Source organism: Trachypithecus francoisi, unplaced genomic scaffold, assembly GCF_009764315.1.
Source record: "Trachypithecus francoisi isolate TF-2019V2 unplaced genomic scaffold, Tfra_2.0 Lachesis_group0, whole genome shotgun sequence".
NCBI lineage: Eukaryota > Metazoa > Chordata > Mammalia > Primates > Cercopithecidae > Trachypithecus > Trachypithecus francoisi.
Window position 1 is genome coordinate 144,652,814 of NW_022681453.1, and position 21,212 is coordinate 144,674,025.

The 21,212-nt window shown below is 37.7% G+C and overlaps 2 protein-coding genes across 5 annotated transcripts in view; both read left to right on the plus strand.

The window, feature by feature from the left end:
* Positions 1-1,894, plus strand: part of LOC117078741 (ceruloplasmin-like) — a 47,820-nt gene extending 45,926 nt beyond the window's left edge. Inside the window, exon 19 of the mRNA XM_033202157.1 lies at positions 1,847-1,894. Coding sequence (XP_033058048.1) covers positions 1,847-1,894 — 48 coding nt within the window. The remainder of the gene's footprint in view (positions 1-1,846) is intronic.
* A 5,056-nt stretch (positions 1,895-6,950) lies between these two features.
* LOC117084046 (ceruloplasmin) overlaps positions 6,951-21,212 on the plus strand; it is a 51,819-nt gene continuing 37,557 nt past the window's right edge. For all 4 annotated transcript variants that reach the window (XM_033212353.1, XM_033212355.1, XM_033212354.1 and 1 more), the window contains exons 1-4: positions 6,951-7,358; positions 16,575-16,822; positions 18,924-19,136; positions 19,918-20,091. In XM_033212353.1, the coding sequence (XP_033068244.1) occupies positions 7,213-7,358; positions 16,575-16,822; positions 18,924-19,136; positions 19,918-20,091 (781 nt within the window). In that variant the 5' untranslated portion in view covers positions 6,951-7,212. The remainder of the gene's footprint in view (positions 7,359-16,574; positions 16,823-18,923; positions 19,137-19,917; positions 20,092-21,212) is intronic.

Sequence of the window (21,212 nt, forward strand, 5' to 3'; positions counted from 1 at the left end):
CTGAAGTGGTGTCTGTATTGTCTTGTGAGTGATGTAATAAGGTTTTAACCAATGCAATGGGGGTAGGTAGGAGAGACAAAGAGAGCAAGAGCAAAGTCTTGCTCAGTTATAAAATGTACCAAACGTATGCAACCCAAGACTTTACCCTAGACTGCAACATTTGTAAACCTTTAAAAAATTAAATTCTCATAGCATGTGTAAGCATTTAAATCAATCTTTGAAATGTAAATCTATATATTATATTGTGCCTTAGGATTGGAAGATGATAGATTACAGAAAATATAATTTTCAGTTTTCCAGAACAAAAAAAAAGGGGGTGGGGTGGGGAGACTCAAGTTCTGAGCTCATATCTGGCAGTACTAACCAGTTAGGATGTGTTCTATAAGCAACAGAAAACCCAGCTAAGAGATAATTATCAGTGCTGTTTGTCTTACATAATAAAAAAGTTTGGAGATAAGTGGCTGCTAGGATTGGTTTAGCAATTTTTTAAGACAGAATCTCACTCTGTTGCCCAAGCTGGAGTGCAGTGGCATGATATTGCCTCGTTGTAACCTCCACCTCCCTGGTTCAAGCAATTCTCCTGCCTCAGTCTCCCCAGTAGCTGGGACTACAGGCGTGCACCACCACACCTGGCTAATTTTTGTATTTTTAGTAGAGACAGGGTTTCACCTTGTTGGCCAGGCTGGTCTTAAACTCCTGGCCTCAAGTGATCCACTCGCCTCGGCCTCCCAAAGTGCTGGGATTACAGGCATGAGCCACTGCACCCAGCCTGGTTTAGCAATTTGATGATATGAGGGCCAGTGTCTTTAATTCCCTTGGCCTTTTCCTCATAATTGTTGCCTCACGGTTGCAAAATGGTTGCTGCAGCTCCAGATATTACATCCACATTGAAGGCAGAGAAGATGGAAAAAGGGGGAGCATCAGTCACATCTGAGGAGACACCAGCCAATTTCTGCCTTTGTCTTATTGGTCAAAACCATTATATTAGCTGACTACTCCTAACTGCAAAGGAGACTGGAAAAGAATTTTGTAGCCTCTATCATGAAAGGAATCAAGGGAGACTGGGTTAGAAATGTCTTGTGGGTTGGCTAACAGCCTTTACTTTAGACAATAAGTAAGAATACTTGAAATCAGAGCTTGGTTAAACAAAAGAGTTCATGTTTTTACTTTCTAGCTTCTTAGCTGTGTAGGCAGTACATGAAAACCTGGAGTGTAATCAGGCAAATTCCTGATATTATATCATTTCACTCCAAAATACTCCACTATGTGTCTCCAGCATAAAAGAACTTTAAAAAAGTAATATAGTGGCTGGGTGTGGTGACTCACGCCTGTAACCCCAGCACTTTGGGAGGCCGAGGCAGGCAGATCATGAGATCATGAGATGGAGATTATCCTGGCCAACATGGTGAAATCCTGTCTCTACTAAAAATACAAAAATTAGCCAGGCATGGTGGCGCATGACTGTAGTCCCAGCTACTGGGGAGGCTGAGGCAGGAGAATCACTTGAGCCCAGGAGGCAGAGGTTGCAGTGACCTGACATCACACCACTGCACTCCAGCCTGGCAACAGAGTGAGACTCTGTCTCAAAAAAAAAAAAAAACGTAATATAGTAATAATGCTATTATAAAATCAGACAAAATTAGCAGTAATACCTCATTATTTGATATTAAAACTATTAAGAACTTATGAAATATGGATGCAATTAACTCCCTCCATAGAAACATTCATGTCTGAGACTTTCAAAGGTGCTGATAAAACTAGAACATTCTTTAAGAAACTGCAAAAGATATTGCCCAAATTTCACCAAGAATAATGTTTAATTAACTCATTCATTCATTCATTTAAGAACACAGTTCCAAACTTTGACTTATCAGGTGGACGAAGTATGATTTAGTAAATGGAGTTGAATGGAAGGGTAGTAATCTGTATGAATTCTTAACAGAAGAGAGTCAAAGACTAAGAATGTGTCAGTGGAATGTGTCACCTGCACAGCTGTTGGAAGGTGCTCTTATTCTAATAATGAGTACCCAGTATTTAGACAGAAATCATGTTAATTTTTAAAATGTCAAAGAAAAAAGAAAAGAAACATGCTTTAAGAGTATCTTCCCTTTTGTGAATGAGATCATGTCCTCTGCAGGGACACGGATGGACCTGGAAGCCATTATCCTCAGCAAACTAACACAGGAGTAGAAAAACAAACACTGCATGCTCTCACTTATAAGTGGGGGCTGAACAATGAGAACACATGGTCACAGGGAGGGGAACATCACACACTGGGGCCTGTTGGGGGCTGGGGTGAGGGGGAGGGTGAGCATTGGGAAAAATAGCTAATGCATATGGGCTTAATACCTAGATGATGGATTGAAAGGTGCAGCAAACCACCATGACACACATTTACCTATGTAACAAACCTGCACATCCTGCACATGTACTCCAGAACTTAAAATACAAATTAAAATTAATTTACAAAATTAATTACAAAATTAATTTCTAAAAAAGAATACCTACCCTTTTGCTCAAACTCTATACTTGGGAAGGAAACTGTGTTCCATAATACAATTTTCTGAGTGAATCTATAAACAAGGACGGAATGCCCCTAAATTGAAAAAAAACCAATAATTTAAATGATATAAATTATGGCTATTATGCTTTATTATACTTTAATTTTACATGAATTATTTAACTTTATTAATGAATAATGATTTATTCTCCAAGGTATTCACAATCAATCAGCCCCTTTAAACCCAGTCACCTTTAAGTAAACTGACAAAATGAAGGTTTGGAATCTACCATGTGACGATATCAACCCAGGCAAACTCCTTCTAGAGTGCAGACAGACTGGGAAGCCCGGCCTGGAGCTGCTCCGGTGCTTTCCCACATGGCCCTCTATAGTGTGCTGTGTCTTCTGCTTCCAGGGGAGCCACGAGTAGCAGTAAGCTTTTCTCTCAATGGCATTGGCCTCTCAGAATTGTCACTCAGTCACCTTTTGTAAATTAAGACCCGGACACAAATCAGTGTTAAGAGCTATGCAGTGCATATAACCCTCACATGGGGTCAAAGCAAGAGAAAATGGGCCAGGGGTGTTATGAGAGGAGAGCATTTCAAGAAAGTCATGCGTTCAATTTCTGTGTAGTCCAAGTAGTGAATTAAGTTATTCCTTTAAAAAGGGTTGTTTTTTAATCTTTTAAAAACATAATTATATTATTGTGGTTCTATTTCACTTTTGATAAATCACATGCTTTGATTTCTATAACAGTCAAGGTAGTGATAGAACAAGAATGAAGGATTCAGCTAAATTCTTATGCTGTTTTTTTAAAGTCTCTTTCCCATAGTACTACTGTATGTTAAGGCTTTCTGTATGTTAGAGTCTGGGCTTTCTCTCTTCCCTTGCCTGGGACCATTTTACATCCCAGGAGCTGATGACTAGGGCCATGACCCCATTAATGTGCAGCCAAAGGGGGATGGTGACATGACTGAAGACCTATCTGACAGATCATTTTCAAAATAGTCATGACCTGACTGATAGGGGAGAATAGTATCAGCAATGCTCCTCACACTGTGCTAGGGCAAGTCAGTGTACTCATTAGCAAAGTCTGTACGTGACCACACTCACCTCTAAAATTCCAGAGTTACACAATTTCCTGTGAAAAAGAAAGCAGCATGGTTATCTGTCCAATTGGTCATAGTCAGAATGACCTGCTATTTTGTACTTAGAGTCTCCAGCTGTCACAAAGTGAAGGACAGTTCTCGGTGGTTTCCTAATAATTCTGTTGGCATGGAGTAGAGGTTAAGAGCCAGTTCTCAAGGGTCAGCAAAAAATGGAACTAGAAGGTATATACAGGAATAGTGGCAGTAAAGAGAGATTGCATCCTGCCAGACAGAAATAAACAGAGGGGATATTCTCTAAAGAAGGCAGCTTCCTTGACGTTAGCTATCCACAGTCTCAGAATCGTGATTGCCAAATGCAGATAAGATTCACCCAGTCCAGAAATCCTTAAGACGACAAAAAAAAAAAAAGAAAAGAAAATGTGGAAAATGATTAAAACTTCTGCTACATAATTGTACTCAGGTTACTAAGCTGTTAACTTAGACATACACTAGTTGTTTATAACAAAGATATACCCTGGGATTCTGAGGTAAAAACCTTTTGACAAGCACAGCGAAGAGGACAGGCTGTTTCGCAGTCTAGATTCCTCTCTTTCTTGCAACGCTCTAAGTTTCCTAGGCTGCTTCTGGTGCCCCTCTGCTCCTTCTTGTCTCACCCCAGTCTGTGCTGTTGTGGTGCATTTCTTGAGTGCAGAAAACTCTCAACTGCAACATTATCCAAAGTTCATTTTAAAGTACTGTCTCTGGAATCACTGTAATGAAGTTTGCAGTGCAAAATGACTCTGCCAATGGCTGAGCTTAATAGCTCCCAGGGGCTTCTCCCTCCTATTTGTATTTATTTATTTATTTATTATTTGTTAAGTTTTTTGAGACAAAGTCTTGTTCTGGCGCCCAGGCTAGAGTGTAGTGGCGTGATCTAGGCTCACCACAAGTTCCACCTTCCGGGTTCACACCATTCTCCTGCCTCAGCCTTCGGAGTAGCTGGGACTACAGGCGCCCACCACCACGCCCGGCTATGTTTTTTTCTCTTTTTTTTTCTTGGTATTTTTAGTAGAGACGGGGTTTCACCGTGTTAGCCAGGATGGTCTCCATCTCCTGATCTCGTGATCTGCCTGCCTCGGCCTCCCAAAGTGCTTGGATTAGAGGCGTGAGCCACCGCGCCCGCCCCTCTCCCTCCTGTTTAAATAGTCCTAAGGCTCAGAGAATTCTCCCCACTTCCTGTCACATGCCATTTGATGACAAGAGTAATTACCACAAAACAGAATAGAAATATGGACTGCATGACCTTTTTTGCGTTACACCATTAAATGTTCACAAGGGCACTGGTCACAGTGTTACTGTTTAACCATTTCATTTCACCACCAATATGAGGGGTGTGCTATGCATACATTCTGGAACCTTCAGCAACTATTTGAACAGGTTTGTTTGTTGGATGGTTGGTTGGTACAATTTGCTGAAACAAGTGACTTTGGGCATGGTTACTGTGCTCTGATCAACATCTTTCCATCCACAGGATTGGGGTGGAGTTTGCGCACTGAGTGAAAAATGAAACGCAAATGGCTGGAACGGTTGCTGGTTCACATCGTGGCTTCATGCCAATTAGAAAAAACACTGTCTCCCTTCCCCAAGCTCTGGGGAGGATAAACGGCTGAAAGATGCCCCCTATCTGTGTGAACCATTAGCTTCTTGCAAGGCACAGGGTTTGGCCAAGGGCAAACCTTGGCCAGGGGTTGACATCTGGGCAAGATTTTAGTCCCTCGTCAGTCCTCTTAGTGGACATGATGGCACAATTGTTCAAGGCAGTCCTAGAAGGAGGTCTTGGGGCATCCTGGGCAACATGATTCAGTTTTCTGTATCATGCCATTTAGTTAAGGTTATTACCAGCTGGTGAGAGAAGCTCTTCCACCGTCTGTCTTAACATGGGTCATTTCAATTAACCTGAGATTTTCAGATGAGGAAACTGAGGCTGAGCTGAAGTATCTTACTGGAGGTCATGTGGTAGCGTCAGATTTTGATCTTTACCCTGCTGTTTTCCCTAGCATTCCTTATTCTCCTTCTCTGATTTATTTTTCTCCATAGCACTTACCACTAATATTGTGTATTTCATTTTCCATTTTCATATTGTCAGTTTCCCCCAAGTAGAATGTAAGTTCCATGATGGTAGCTGTTTTATTCACTGGCTGTATTCCCAATGACTAGAACAGAACTTGGCACACAATGAGGCTCATTCAGTAATATTTTCTACATGAATGAATTTTTCAAATATCAGGATGCTTTCTTCTATACCAATCTATTTCAACAAGTGACCTTTAGCAAATACACAATATTTTGAGGTATTTGAGAGAAAAAAAATTTTACTAACACAGTGTCAACTGTTATCAGGATTTTCTTCAGCTAAAAAAGCCACTTCATACTTTTAGACATATACTTCTTGACTAAAAACAGGGTTTTAAGAAAAAGCCTTCCACCTTAAAATTCATGTCCACTTCAAAGAGAGAAATCTCAGTCTAATATAATAAACTGGGGTACTTTCTATTTACTAAGATTAATCTTTGCTTCTGAAGACAGGTTTAGTTATGGTTGGTTTATTTGATGATTAAAATAAAGTTATTAGCCCCTGTTAGGCTCTGCTAGTTATTTGCATATAGCAATACAGAATGATCTGGTAAAGTTTTTATGCAGATGTGGTCCAAGCTCATAAAATAGATACATTCTTCCAAATTAAATTCTTATTTTTGTTTACTTAAATTCGGCATGCTAGATATCATGTTCCATATCATAAAGCTGCAATTAATCACTTGTTAGACTTTTAGAAATAGTCATGAACCACATAATAATGTTTCAGTGTATGACAAACTGCATATGTGATGGTGGTCCCATAAGATTATAATAATGTATTTTTACTGTACCTTTTCTATGTTTATATATGTATAGATACACAAATATAATTGTGTTACAATTGTCTACAGCATTCAGCATAGTTATGTACTGTACAGGTTTGTAGCCTAGGAGCAATAGGTTATACCATATAGCCTAGATGTATAGTAGGTTGTATCATCTAAGTTTGTGTAAGTACATCTATGATAGTCACACAATGAAAAATGAGCCTAACAATGCATTTCTCAGAACATATCCCTGTCATTAAGAACGACTGTAGTAAAAAGCTACATGTTTTTGATTCATTTTACATACCTTACCCTGATTTACTAAATCCTTACCCTGATTTACTAAAAGTGCACTGTGTGCAGGACTCTGTGCTGTGACATATTGTCAGAGGAACAAAGGGAGCATTTAGACATGTTGTCTGCCCTCCTGGAATTTACATGCTGAATGGAAAAAGGCGCAGAGTTATGCACACTCTAATGTCTCCAACAATAACTGTTGACTTTTTATTTTCAGTCAGAGAAGCCTGGCAACCAAGAACTGGTTTTTTGGTGGTTTACGAGAACTTAACTGAATTGGAAAATATTTGCTTTAATGAAACAATTTACTCTTGTGCAACACTAAATTGTGTCAATCAAGCAAATAAGGCAGAAAGTCTTATTTATAAAATTGCCTGCTCCTGATTTTACTTCATTGCTTCTCAGGCTCCAAGAAGGGGAAAAAATGAAGATTTTGATACTTGGTATTTTTCTGTTTTTATATAGTACCCTGGCCTGGGCGAAAGAAAAGCATTATTACATTGGAATTATTGAAACGACTTGGGATTATGTCTCTGACCATGGGGAAAAGAAACTTATTTCTGTTGACACGTAAGTCATTATTTTTATTGTTTATAGACCAAAATTTTAAATTATTTTTAAAGAATAGAGCCAATAAAATGAAATACTTTTAAAATATCTTATATACAGAAACTGCAAAATGTGGGCTTGAAACCCAGGACACTTGAATCAATCTCCCTTATATTCCTGTATATTTTTTATTTGGGGGACTACTCTGCTTGTTTCCTGTTGTTCCTGGGATCTGTGTTCACCTCTTATTACCTCCCATGGTCATTACTCCATCTCTGATTAGGATTCTGTCTTTTTGTCTGTTTATGCAGAAGTTCTTTAATTTAAACAATTACTGTATAAAATGTTATGTTTATTACACCATTTAATGGTTATTCATGATAGAGATAAATTTTTTTATATCTTTCCAAACATCACTTATAGAAATAAAATATGATTTTAGCAAATATGAGTCTGCCTGATATTTATTGAGAGACTCCGGACAGTTAAGTAGGTTAATCTTTGACAGTGTCAGAGTCCTAATTTGTAAAATGAGGATAATAAGCATAGCTCATAAGGTTATTGAAAGAGCGAGTGCATGTAAAGCTCTTAGTACAATGCTTGGCACATACATGCAGAAAAAATGTCAGGCACTTATTAGGATGGTCCTCAAAAAGCTCCATGTAACTTAAATGTCTTCATATTTCAGTTGGAAAATCCCCTTATTGAAAGCAATATTCACTACACAGAAAAACAAAAAATGTTTAGTTTTCCTTGAAGTTTTTTGTTCAGAAGTTAATCTATACTGAGGTCTTCACTTTTAGTAATGTTAATTAAACATTAACCACCAAATGGGAACTTGGAATTCAAAATCAATATTCACTACATTAAAATGTGTTTCAGTGGTAATAAAACACAAACAAGCCTAATGACCATCAGCTGCTAAGATTATATCTTTAAAAAATAACTAAATAAGGATGCCAAAGTTTGTAATTATTGAATGTTATTGATGAGTATATACTATTCTCTTTAACGTTATGTAAAGTCAAAATTTTTCACCATAAAAATAAATACATAACTGATAATAATATCCAATTATTATATTATGAAGTTAATAATATACAGTAAGGAAAGTTTCTGACCTGAAGATAAGTGGTTGTAAATAAAACTAATACATCTTGTAATTATTTCTTTTTTTAACTTGTTTTTAAGGTGGTATTATCTTCTAAAGAATATGACATATTTTTACAGCTTCACCAAAAACATTATTTTGCATGGATTCAGTATTTTCTTGATTAAATATAATATAAATTATACATGATTTTTATTTCCAAGAAAAAAGTCAGACACATTAAAAAAATAAAAATACTATCCTTCTCCATGCCCTCCCTCACCACTACTCTGTCATTGTTCATGATCAAAAATCAAATCAGCTTTATCAGGCATAAACTAAATGCAAGACATTGCCTTGACTATGCTTCAATTAAAAAAAAAAATCTTTCATTCTAAAAATCAGGGAGTAGAAGAGTGAAGGAGTTTATTTAGAATTTGGTGAATGGGGGCAGAGGAAATTCCTTTGTTTTTAATTACTCCCATGGCCTGTCTGTGCCAGGGAAGCTATCCAATGAGTACAAGCTTGTTTACCCCATTGTGACTACATTAGTCTCTTCTTATGCTGCTAATAGAGACATCCTCAAGACTGGGTAATTTCTAAAGAAAAAGAGGTTTAATATACTCACAGTTCCACATGACTGAGGAGGCCTCACAATCATGGTGGAAGACAAAGGAGGAGCAAAGGCATGTCTTACATTGCAAACTTTCCCACACCTTCCTGTCTTCTGAGCCCTCCAAGTCCCTAGGAAGTTCCAAACTTTCCCACATTTTGCTATCTTCTTCTGAGCCCTCCAAACTATTCCAGCCTCTGCCTGCTACCCAATTCCAAAGTCATTTTCACATTTTTAGGTACCTTTACAGTAGTGCCCCACTCCAGGTACCAATTTACTGTATTAGTCTGTTCTTACACTGCAAATAAAGACACACTCAAGACTGGGTAATTTATAAAGAAAAAGACGCTTAATGGACTCACAGTTTCGCATGGCTGGGAAGGCCTCACAATCATGGCAAAAGGCAAAGGAGGAGCAAAGGCACATCTTATATGGCAGCAGGCAAGAGAGAGCTTGTGTAGGGGAACTCTCATTTATAAAACCATCAGATCTCATGAGACTTATTCGCTATCATGAGAACAGTATGGGGGAAACCACATCCATGATTCAATAATCTCCACCCGGCCCCACCCTTGACATGTGGGGATTATTACAATTCAAGTTGAGATTTGGGTGGGGACACAGCCAAACCATATCAGTTACTTAAAAAGCATACTTAATAGTGATACTTTAGGATCCTTAAAAGGAAAAATGGAGCATCTTCTAGTTGCGAAGTCCACCTCTCTTTTTGTCATTGTCCTGTGACTTTAACATCTCCCTTGGCTTCAACAATATGCTATAGTTGTGCAAACTCTAGGTGGGACTGCTTGCTCTGTGATTTTTTCCCCCATATATCTGACCAGTGAATTTTGAATACAACTTCAGCAATTTTGCCAATACTATGCTAAACTTTTTGCATAGATGTATGCAGATAGCAACCTTTTGGTCCCTTCTTTGTACCAGATTTGCAGCATGTTTGGCCCAGTCAGTGAAGGATGATGGAGTATCACAAGACACGGTTGTGACTCCTTATTGTGTGATGACTACAAAGGAGTGGAAATAAATGGGCTGAAGAATAAGATGTGAAAGAGTGCAATAAAAGTTCTAGGTAAAGAATCGAGTTTAAGCTGAATGTTGATCTTCAAGGTCTCGGATGATGAACAGGAAAATACGCATTGAGATGACAGGAACTAGTGTTTGGTCACTAGTACCTAGAATATAGAAGACACTAAATAAACATTTCTGAATAAGTTTAAATGAGTAAGTAAAAGATACATAGGAAGATAAGAGAAATCATAAACTGTATTGTAAAAACTTTTCCTTGCTCCTCATGTGGAGAGATTCATGCTATAGAACAAATCAAGCAACAGAATAAAACAGAAAAGTCACCTTAGGGGATTATATGCAGGGTTAGTGCAACTGAAAACACTGACAGATATTAAAAGACAAAAATGTATAGGTTTGGGGGAACTAAAAAAAATAGAGCTTACTTCTCTGGTATTAATGCCAATGATACTTATTTCTAAAAGGATGAAGTGGAAAATAATTTCCTTATACTCAATACTGCCATTTACTTGGGTTAGTGCCTTATCTGTCACTTCAACACATCAATAAATACTTAAAGACTTTATAAGATATAATTCCAGATCCTAAGTTATATATATTCAATTAAAAACAAATAACATACATATAAAAACAATTAGTAAACACAGTAGTGTGTTCTGGGCCCATAGTAGGCATTAGTTAATTATTTACTGAATTAATTGACTATATAATAGCAAAAATTATAATAATTCTGATATCTTCAGATTACTTTTTTTCTGATGACCTCTAGGAAGCTGGAAATAAGTCAAAAAAGTTTTAAGCATAACAACAGCCATCACAAAACTCTTTTACACTTGACTTCATAGGCTCTCACTCAGGCTTGGCGACTTTCTTAACATAGAGTTCTTACAAACATTATTACCGGGTTTTTCATTCCATTGTAGGTTTCCAAAACAAATGGTACAGTGAAGATGTCACTATAAGCAGGCCTAATGACCAAGAAGAAATAACAGGTCAAATCCTGACCAAAAAACTAGACAACAAAGAATATTCCACCCTATAGTAATCGTAATTCCTATAATTATGATCTTGAGTGATCAGGATGTAATAAGTATTCAATAAGTGTTCATTTCACTATTATTATCCAAAAAGTTGCTTTTTTCCCATTATATCCCCTGTTTTGGAAAACAGGGAAGCAAATAAAATATTTTTAAAGAAACAGCTTGCACCAAAGGCATTGATTTTACCCCTATTAAAAGACAAACTTGGACATATTAAAAGTTTAACAAGTTTATTCAAGCAGTCAGCCACATCAGTTGGGTGCCCTAGCACCACAAGCAGTTCAAACAGTATTCCTCTAGGCAGGGAGGAAACTTTTTTTTTTTCTTTTTCTTTATTCAAGACGGAGTCTTGCTCTGTCGCCCAGGCTGGAGTGCAGTGGCGTGATCTGGGCTCACTGCAAGCTCCGCCTCCCGGGTTCACGCCATTCTCCTGCCTCAGCCTCCCCAGTAGCTGGGACTATAGGCACCTGCCACCATGCCCGGCTAATTTTTTGTATTTTTAGTAGAGACAGGGTTTCACTGTGTTAGCCAGGATGATCTCCATCTCCTGACCTCATGATCTGCCCGTCTCGGCCTCCCAAAGTGCTGGGATTACAGGCGTGAGCCACCGCGCCCAGCCAGGAAACTTTTATAATGTATTCTCAGCCTAAGAAATAGATATTAGACTGGTTAAAGTGGAGACTCCCTAGTTAGATGTTAGTTGGTGGCTTCTGATTTGTAAAGTCTCTAGTTACAGATTAGAAGTTTCATTTTACTGTTTACCACACTGAATTGGGTTTTGGTTTGCTTAGGTAGGAACCCAAAGCACTGACACTGTCTCAGCCTAATGGCCTCCCAATTTATTACCATTCCTTCAAAAATGATTTTTAAATATTTAAATGATTCTTAAATAGATACAATTACTAGCTAAAATTCTCTGGAAAATTTAGTTTAAATGACTCATTCTCCAAGGTTGCCAAACAAAAAATAGCAAGCAATAGGGCTGGGCATAGTGGCTCACACCTGTAATCCCAGAACTTTGGAAGGCCAAGGCGGGCGGATCACAAGGTCAGGAGTCCGAGACCAGCCTGGCCAACATGGTGAAACCCCGTCTCTAGTAAAAATACAAAAATTAGCTGTGCGTAGTGGCTTGTGCCTGTAGTCCCAGCTACTCGGGAGGTCGAGGCAGGAAAGTTGCTTGAACCCAGGAGGTGGAGGTTGCAGTGAGCCAAGATCATGCCATTACACTCTAGCCTGGGCGACAGAGCAAGTTCCCATTTCAAAAAAAAAAAAAAATAGCAAGCAATCACTAGTGCAGTACAAACATTTCACACAAGACAGCTTGTGTGGAAGAGCTAATTAAGTGACTTACATTTCACACATACCAAACTCCATTTATTACCACGTTTCTATTTCTCCTGAGAACACAGACAAAAGAAAATTCATCACTAGGTACTGCATTCGTGCTGTGCCAGTGGAGGAAGGCTAGTTAGAACTGGCAAATCACTTGAATTTGTGTTATATACACTTAGGTTGAATCTCTGCCATATTTTTGCAGCAGTTAATTTTTGACTCTTTTCCTTATGATTCTTGTTTATGGCAGGCAGCATTTCCAAAGTGGTTCCAGGAAGAAATCCTATCCTAAATCTCCAGAACCTGTGAACAGGATGAGACATCACCATCATGATTTATGTTTTAGTCAGTGAGATTATCTGGAGAGTCCACACACTGGAGCTGACTTGAAGATGAAAGGGGCCATCTAGGAGGGCATACAGGTGACCTTAAGAAACTGGGAGAGGCTCTTGGCCCATAGCCAGCAAGCAAACAGGAATTTTAATTCTATGACCCCATTGAACTGAATTCTGGCAATAACCCAAATGAGCTAGGCAGATTTCTCCACAGAGCCTCAGAAAAGTACACAGCCCAGCAGCCTCTTGATTTCAGCTTGGTGATGCCCGAGGCAGTGAACCCTGCCACGCCATGCCAGACTTCTGACCCATAGAATAGTGAGATTATAAATGGGTGTTGTTTCAACCTACTTTGTGATAATTTGTTATGCAGCAATACAAAACTAATATATTATGTCTCAATTAATGAAGTCAAAAATCCAGAAACTTTTCACCTATAATACCCAAGTTTTGGGAACCATGTCTAAGCATAAACCAAGAGTGAATTCTAAATTTATGGGAGGGAAGAGCATTATTAATATCTTACTAAAGCAATACTAAAAATAATTATCCTACTATTAAAAACTCATTTCTGGGTCTAAGACTACCAGAAATTATAGAAGCGGGCTTTTCTTTTTTAAAATAAGGGGCTAAAAAGAGGGAATGTGATTGATTACTTGAAGAGAAATACATCTATAGTAACGAGTAGAAAGGAACATATTACAATTGTCAACAGGAAGAACTACAATTAAATGTGAATTATTTGGTTCAAAGAACAGCTATAATAGATTCTTGTGGCTGAATATCTGACTGGCAAACTTCCCGCAAGCTTCCAGTAACTGACCCTTTGTCCCTAAGCTGTGCTGTCGAAATTAAGTAGAGAGCCTCTAATGACCTTTTAATGTTTATTTGGAGACAAAGCATAAACAAATAGACTTCTCCCGAAGTGTCACACAGCGTAAAATATTTTCCAGTTTGGTTAAGACAGTTTTTTTCACAATAAAAGGCAAGATGCAAAAAGCAGTTTGCATATTACAATGTGTATAAAAGGAATTTCAAATGTTAAAATGCCTAGACATGTTATACCTTCAGATCAATAATTTTAAAAGCAATTTTAACCCCCCAAAAAAAACCTTGCTTAGAAAAATTAGTTACAAAGCCTAGGCAATGTAGGTCTTGGTCTTGCTGTTAGGTATTGGTTTATGGCAATGTTCTTCCTATTTTAGGAAATGATTAATACAGGAGCATTTCAATGCAATAAAAGTGTTTTGACAAAGTCTGCTATAGTTGATCAAAATAGGACGTGATGTATGCCAAAGTGTATTTACATTCTGAAAACATAAATACACATTTTATTTAAATGAAGCCTTAAGAATTTGAGGGTTAACTTTTAACTTTGGCCTATGTAAGATGTGTACCAATAGGACATGGTAAAGCACGGAGCAAAGTCTCCAAATATTATCAAATTCATCTCTCAGAAATAAAAGTGTGTTCAGACTCTTAAGAAAGTTTACCCTGGGGCTCAGACAAGTCTCTGTGAGATTGATTGGTCCGGGGTTCTGGTGGGACCAGAGTGGAATTGTACCTTTGTACTGTAGACTTTGCAGCTGCAGTTGTGTACCTAACTGAAATTGCACTCTTTTTGACCTCTTATCAGTCATATGGACTGAATGACTCTCTGCTTTTAATCTCAGTGGTCTTTGATGCAACAATTTTGCTGTTGTTAAGGCATATATTTATTAAGACTCTTTCTGCGCATTCCTTGCTATGGGTTTAGGGACAGAGTTCACACCAGTGTCTTGCCCTTTTCCCATGCCTCCCTGTGTCCATGAAGTCTCTCCCAATCTTTTCCTGTTTTGCTTTAACAAATTGGGAAATGGCAACAAACAACTAGAAGGTGAAAACAAATAGGAAAAATGAGGGTATACCCACAGTTTTGCTGCTCCACACAGGCTGCAAATAAGGACACTTTGTTTTTCTAACTTCTAGCTTAGCCCTCCCACCAGGATGGGGGATGGGCAGGGAAACATCATCTCAGTCATTTTTTTAGTAAATAATTTTATCTTCTTTGGGAATTCGGGTTTATACAATTCAGGGAAATTGGCATTCCCAGTGTATTGGTATATGGTAGTGACTAGGAGGAAACGCTTATCACAGAAACTGCTTGATCAATCCAGAGAATGGTGGCTCTTATTTCCAACACCTGCTCACTCTGCCCAAACTCAGCCACCAGGACCATTGCCAAGTGGCTATGCTACCTGGCCCCAGCACTCAGGCTTAATCTACACAGCCACCACCGCAGAGGTCCTGCCACCACCAGGTATGACCTGGAAACAGAGCTTTCTACCTTTCTGCCTCATGGTATCAGAAATCCCACTGCCTCTGGGATTGGGCAGCTCTCTTAATCTTCAACCTTAGAGCCTCTTCAACACAGGTTACCCAGGGGCCCAGAGCAGCCTATCTCATCAAAAGACATCAGTGTGTTGGTTAATAATGCAGATGCCTGGGCCCTGCCCCAGACCCACAGAATCAGAATCAATGGAGTTGTGCCCCAGGAGTTTCCATTTCACTAAATTCATCAGTAGATTCCTGTGCGTTTCAAACTTAAGAAACACCAGGCCTTAGACTTTTGAAAAACCACATCTTTAAATTCTGTAGCAGTGAAAGTCCAGAGCTCTCGCACAAGCTCTGCTCTTGTCTTGAAGAAGGGAAAGAAAAATATATCTCACTTTTACCAATGAGCTTACAACTGAGGAAACAAGACAAAATTTATTCCTCAGTCAGGTTACTCAGCCCCACAAATGTTGAATAAAAATTGGTAAAGTATCAAAGATCACTAAGATGAAAGAAGGCAACACACACACACACACACCCCCCCCCCCCACGATGATGAGCAGTTTTTATTCAAATGGAAGAGCCTTGGTTGTGGAGGGGCTTGCCAAAGGCCAGAATCTAAGTGGGTCCTGCCAAATGGCTACATGATATTGCCCACGAATAGATCCCACTGGGCTATATACAGCCTTCAGTTGGATAACACAAGAAATCAGTTCAAACCAAATTTACTTTTTTTCCATCTTTTCTTTTCCAGATTGCTATTTTCTTCACTGATACTTTTAAGAAAGTTTTAAGCAACTATTAATGGACACTCACTAGAATACAAACATTCAATGTTAAATATCTGTACTAGTGAGGGATTAAAAAACACAGGGATTATTTAAATTCAAAAGTAACTTAAAAACCACACACATTGCATGCATCAACAACTCTAGCTTTGATTTAGTGCTGTTAAAGGAAATTAAAAAGAATTAATTTAGCTTTATTAATCTTCCTTTAAGGAAAAAATATATAAACACACACACACATACTTTGAAGTCTCAAATATCCAGATTGATTAGTTGTAAACTCAAATTTTTCCAGTAGCTAAGAGAAGTATAAGTGAAAAAATGTCTTAATTAACCGCTTTATTTTAATATTTCAGCTTAAGTTTGTATTCTATGCCATTACATAATATGTCTGTGTTTTAGTATAAAAATCATGGAGAGAATACTTCAGTAAGATGCAATGTATTTCTATGATGCCTTCACAGACAGTTCTCTGACATATATCTGATAAGGAAGTCTCATATAAAATAACAGGGCTAACGGCCAGCCCTCCACTTCAATTTTGGAGGCATCCCTACAACAGGCAAACATTCAATGTGATGTGGTCATTAATTTCTCTAATTATAATGTTATTAAATTATAATGATAATGTCATCCCTAGAAATGATGGCTTCTGATAGAGTTGTCTTCTTTCTCTTTGCAGGGAACATGCCAATATCTATCTTCAAAATGGCCCAGATAGAATTGGGAGACTATATAAGAAGGCCCTTTATCTTCAGTACACAGATGAAACCTTTAGGACGACTATAGAAAAACCGGTCTGGCTTGGGTTTTTAGGCCCTATTATCAAAGCTGAAACTGGAGATAAAGTTTATGTGCACTTAAAAAACTTTGCCTCTAGGCCCTACACCTTTCATTCACATGGGATAACTTACTATAAGGAACATGAGGGTAAGTTCAGCTCATGTAGCTGGAATTTCCTCTTACTTCTCAGTAGAAGTGCCTTTTAGCTTCTAAAATTGTGGACTTCTCTCCTGGATAAGACCTATAACTGCCATTCAGTTCTTAATTATTTTATTTTATTTCATTTTATTTTATTTTATTTTATTTTATTTTATTTTATTTATTTGAGACGGAGTCTCACTCTGTCGCCCAGGCTGGAGTGCAGTGGGGCGATCTCGGCTCACGGCAAGCTCTAAGTCTGGAGTTCACGCCATTCTCCTGCCTCAGCCTCCTGAGTAGCTGGGACTACAGGTGCCTACCACCACGCCTGGATAATTTTTTTTTTTTTTTTCATGTTTAATAGAGACGGGGTTTCACCATGTTAGCCAGGATGGTCTTGATCTCCTGACCTCGTGATCTGCCCGCCTCAGCCTCCCAAAGTGCTGGGATTACAGGTGTGGCCACTGCACCCGGTCAACTATTTTATTAATAGATACTTTGTTTCCATATAATAATGGCATATTTCTCTTGGTTGCGCCCATTTGTGGAAAGTGTGAATGTGAGAGAATTTCTAGGTGACTCAGTGAGAGTCAGAGAGAGCTGGAGCTTCTTTCCCTGTGCCCAATCCTTTCTGGCCAAATAGTCAGAATAAGAGAAATGGACAATGTGCTTTAGAGCTTAGAAGAGGCAAAAATCCAGAGGGAAGAGAAAGAAGGACTCAATATGTGAATTGCCTTATCTCTGAAGTTCCTACATGTAAACATACTGTGGCTGTTGTTACCTCCCATCCTAACTTTAGATAAACTCTGCCCCAGCTAAGGTGGCATAAGTAGTCTCATATGTCAGTCAAATGGTACATGTGCCTGGATGACTCTAGTCACATATGAGACACAATTAACTGAAAAAGTCATTTGAATGTAGGACTTGGAAAACTTGAAAATATTACCTGAAAAACAAAGATAAGGTTTGGTGCCAGTGATCTTATTCTTAGTCCTTAACAATGATGGTAAAAAAGGTGGTATTTTGTAGTGATGAAGAGCAAGGTGAAATTAATAGACCAAGGTCTGAGCCCCAGCCTTACCTTTTACTGGTTGAGTGACCTTGGACAAATTACTTAAATTCTTTCAGCTTCAGTTTCCTCACCTATAAAATACAGACAATAAGAATACATAGTAATACCGCAATAAATATCAGCTGTTATCATAAGCAAAAATGCTGAAGTCATGCTACAGTTCATTGAAATTATAATGATCAAGTAGGGAAATTAATTTAAAATTAGATTTGATTCATTATTAGTTGTCTTTTTTAAAGAGATATTGTTTTAGAAGGTGAATGTGTTGACTTTTCTTGTTTTTGTTGTTGTTTAGGGATAATTACTTTCATAGCATAAAAGGCTGACTGCCATCCTATTTCTTTTTAATAATTTCATGGTTTATTAGGGAATTACCATTCATTTTAAAGTTATGGTAATGGTACTGTGGTTTTATTAAAAGAAAAAAAGAGTTCCTATCTTTTAGAGATACATATTCAAGTATTTATGAATGGAATATGATGTCTGAGATTTGCTTTAAAATAATTTGATGATACTGGGGATAAGAGTATGTGGGGGTACAGATGAAACAAGGTTGGCCTTGAGTCGATCACTGTTAAAGCTGGTTTGATGGGTACATGGAGGTTCAGTATTTTCTTCTCTCAACCTTTGTGTATGTTTGGAAATTTCTAAAATTAAGAGTAGAAATTTTTAAAATTTTATGGTTAATTCATGGGCAAAATTCTGAGATCATATAAGAAGTTTTGAATTTAGAAGAGGGTAGCCATTTTTCTCAGACTTCCATATCATGACCCGAGTTCTTTACATTGCAAACAAAAAGTCATTTTGCTTTCTGAAAACCCAGTCAAATATTTAAAAAAATTAAAAATGTCTGTGAAGCTTCTAAACACCCTAGCCATTAGCCTTTCATTTTCCTGTGTCCAAATAGGATATCACATCCCCAAGGATCACACAGTAGAGGCTTAATAAATGTTTGCTGAATGAATTAATGGACTATCTATTCTCTCATTTAAGTTCAAACACATTCACTTTGCACCTTCATTGCATGTTGCTTCCTAGGGGCCATCTACCCTGATAACACCACAGATTTTCAAAAAGCAGATGACAAAGTATATCCAGGAGAGCAGTATACATACATGTTGCTTGCCACCGAAGAACATAGTCCTGGTGAAGGAGATAGCAATTGTGTGACTAGGATTTACCATTCCCACATTGATGCTCCAAAAGATATTGCCTCAGGACTCATCGGACCTTTAATAATCTGCAAAAAAGGTACATCTTCTTATTGCACATGCTATATGACCAAAAGACAGGGGCAGGGCAGTTTGTCTTTTAAAAATAAGTCAAGTCTTCTGTGTTGAGATTGAGTAGGTAAGGTAGAGAGGTGGTGACTAGAAAAAAAGGAAGGGAAGAACCAGGCAGGACTAGCAGAAAAGGGATAAATGGAACAAGCATTCGTATGGGGAAAATGCCAATGAAGCTAAACTGAAAGAAATATATTCTCCCAGGGATCAGTTTGCTGTGTCTAACTTCCAACAGTGGTGCTGAAGAGACATATGACTTTACCAAATGTGACTACCAAAAAGGCACTTCACGGTGATAGATCTGTAGTTACTCATACTATATTGGTAAACATAATATCATAGTATTTATTTCTAACATCATGAAAAAGACAGCGGAGCTCAAGAGCCTGAAATACAATTCTAACTTGAACAATAGTTACCTATAAAGACTTGTCTCAGTTTGTGGCTATATGTACCACAAAACAGACACAGAAATTTGAATTCCAATCTTCCCATTTGCCAAAAAGCATTTAATAGTTATGTGGTCAGCAGATATCGAGATATAGGAATGTCTTCCAAGCAGCAGATACTGATCATAAAAATTCCCTGAGTGTTTCTAGGTCTGTAAAACAGGAGTGACTGGTCCAGACTTGTGATTTAATAGAAAAAAATAAATATTAAAATTATTAAAAACTATAAATCACCTGAAAACATAAGTCAAAATACATGCTAAAAGTTTAATCTTACTAAAATCGTAATTTTAACTCCAGATTCTCTAGATAAAGAAAAAGAAAAAAATATTGACCGAGAATTTGTGGTGATGTTTTCTGTGGTGGATGAAAATTTCAGCTGGTACCTAGAAGACAACATTCAAACCTACTGCTTAGAACCAGAGAAAGTTGACAAAGACAATGAAGACTTCCAGGAGAGTAACAGAATGTATTGTAAGATTATAGAAGACATGTTAACTTTACTTTTTTTCCCCTTAATCCATTAATTCTGCTAAGCTTATTCCCTCATATAAGTAAGTACTGTGTGTCTAGTCTGTGGTCCTTATAACAAAGCATATTGGATGTGCAATGTGATATTCAGCCAAGTAAGTCCAAATAAAAATTCTAAGCCAGGTAAAGCCAGATGCATCAAACTTGTTCCCAAACTGGTAAAGATAAAACATCAATTATGGTTTAATCCATATGTATGTGACATTAATATATTTATTTATCCACTAGACTCATTCTAAAAATTATTTGAGGCAGCTCCAAATTATTGAACTAAATACTTAAAACTATATTATATTTTAAAGCATCTAACTATATTTAAGAAAATAGTTCAAACCATGAGTTCTGAAAGGTATTCATTCTACATACTATGTTGCCCTCACTGGGCCCCCTAGTCTACATCATTCTTTTCTACATTTCAGTTCACTTTACTTTTCTAGAAATGCTTTTTCTACAGTTTAGACTTTTTCTTAATTCTCAGACACAAAATAATGAGCTTAGTAAGATTATCTATTTCTCATAATTTGCATGAGAAACAGAATCTCTTAACAACAACTAGATCAATAAGTAGAGATTTTTGTTTGTTTGTGTTTAACTTCTTCAAAATAACCTGTACTCAGAAACCGAGAGCACAAAAATAACTATACTACCAAAGCAGAAAAATAAACTAATTAACAAAGTACAGATTTTGTTTCTAACTTTTACTTATATCTGGGTGGAAGGTCCTCTTTCCATACTTTAATCCTATCTCTGTTGTGTACCAACAAAAATAGTTGCTATAAAAAGATACTCAAAATTCTAGTCTGAGCAGGTTTGATTTGGTACCAGTGTCACACGTGGTAAACTCAGGATTCTTCCCAGAACTAATTTCCACTTTGGAAATGTTTAGGGCCACCCAGTTTGAACAAGGACCACAAGTTTCTTCTGAGTATTTCAGGCCACCTTGCACATGAACTTTTAGGTCTTTGTGGCTCTATCCCTGCTGTTCTTCTATATTTTTTTCCCTCCTTCATATCTCTTCCAATCTTAAAAATTTTGTCTGGCAATCTTTTAAAAAAGCTATTCTT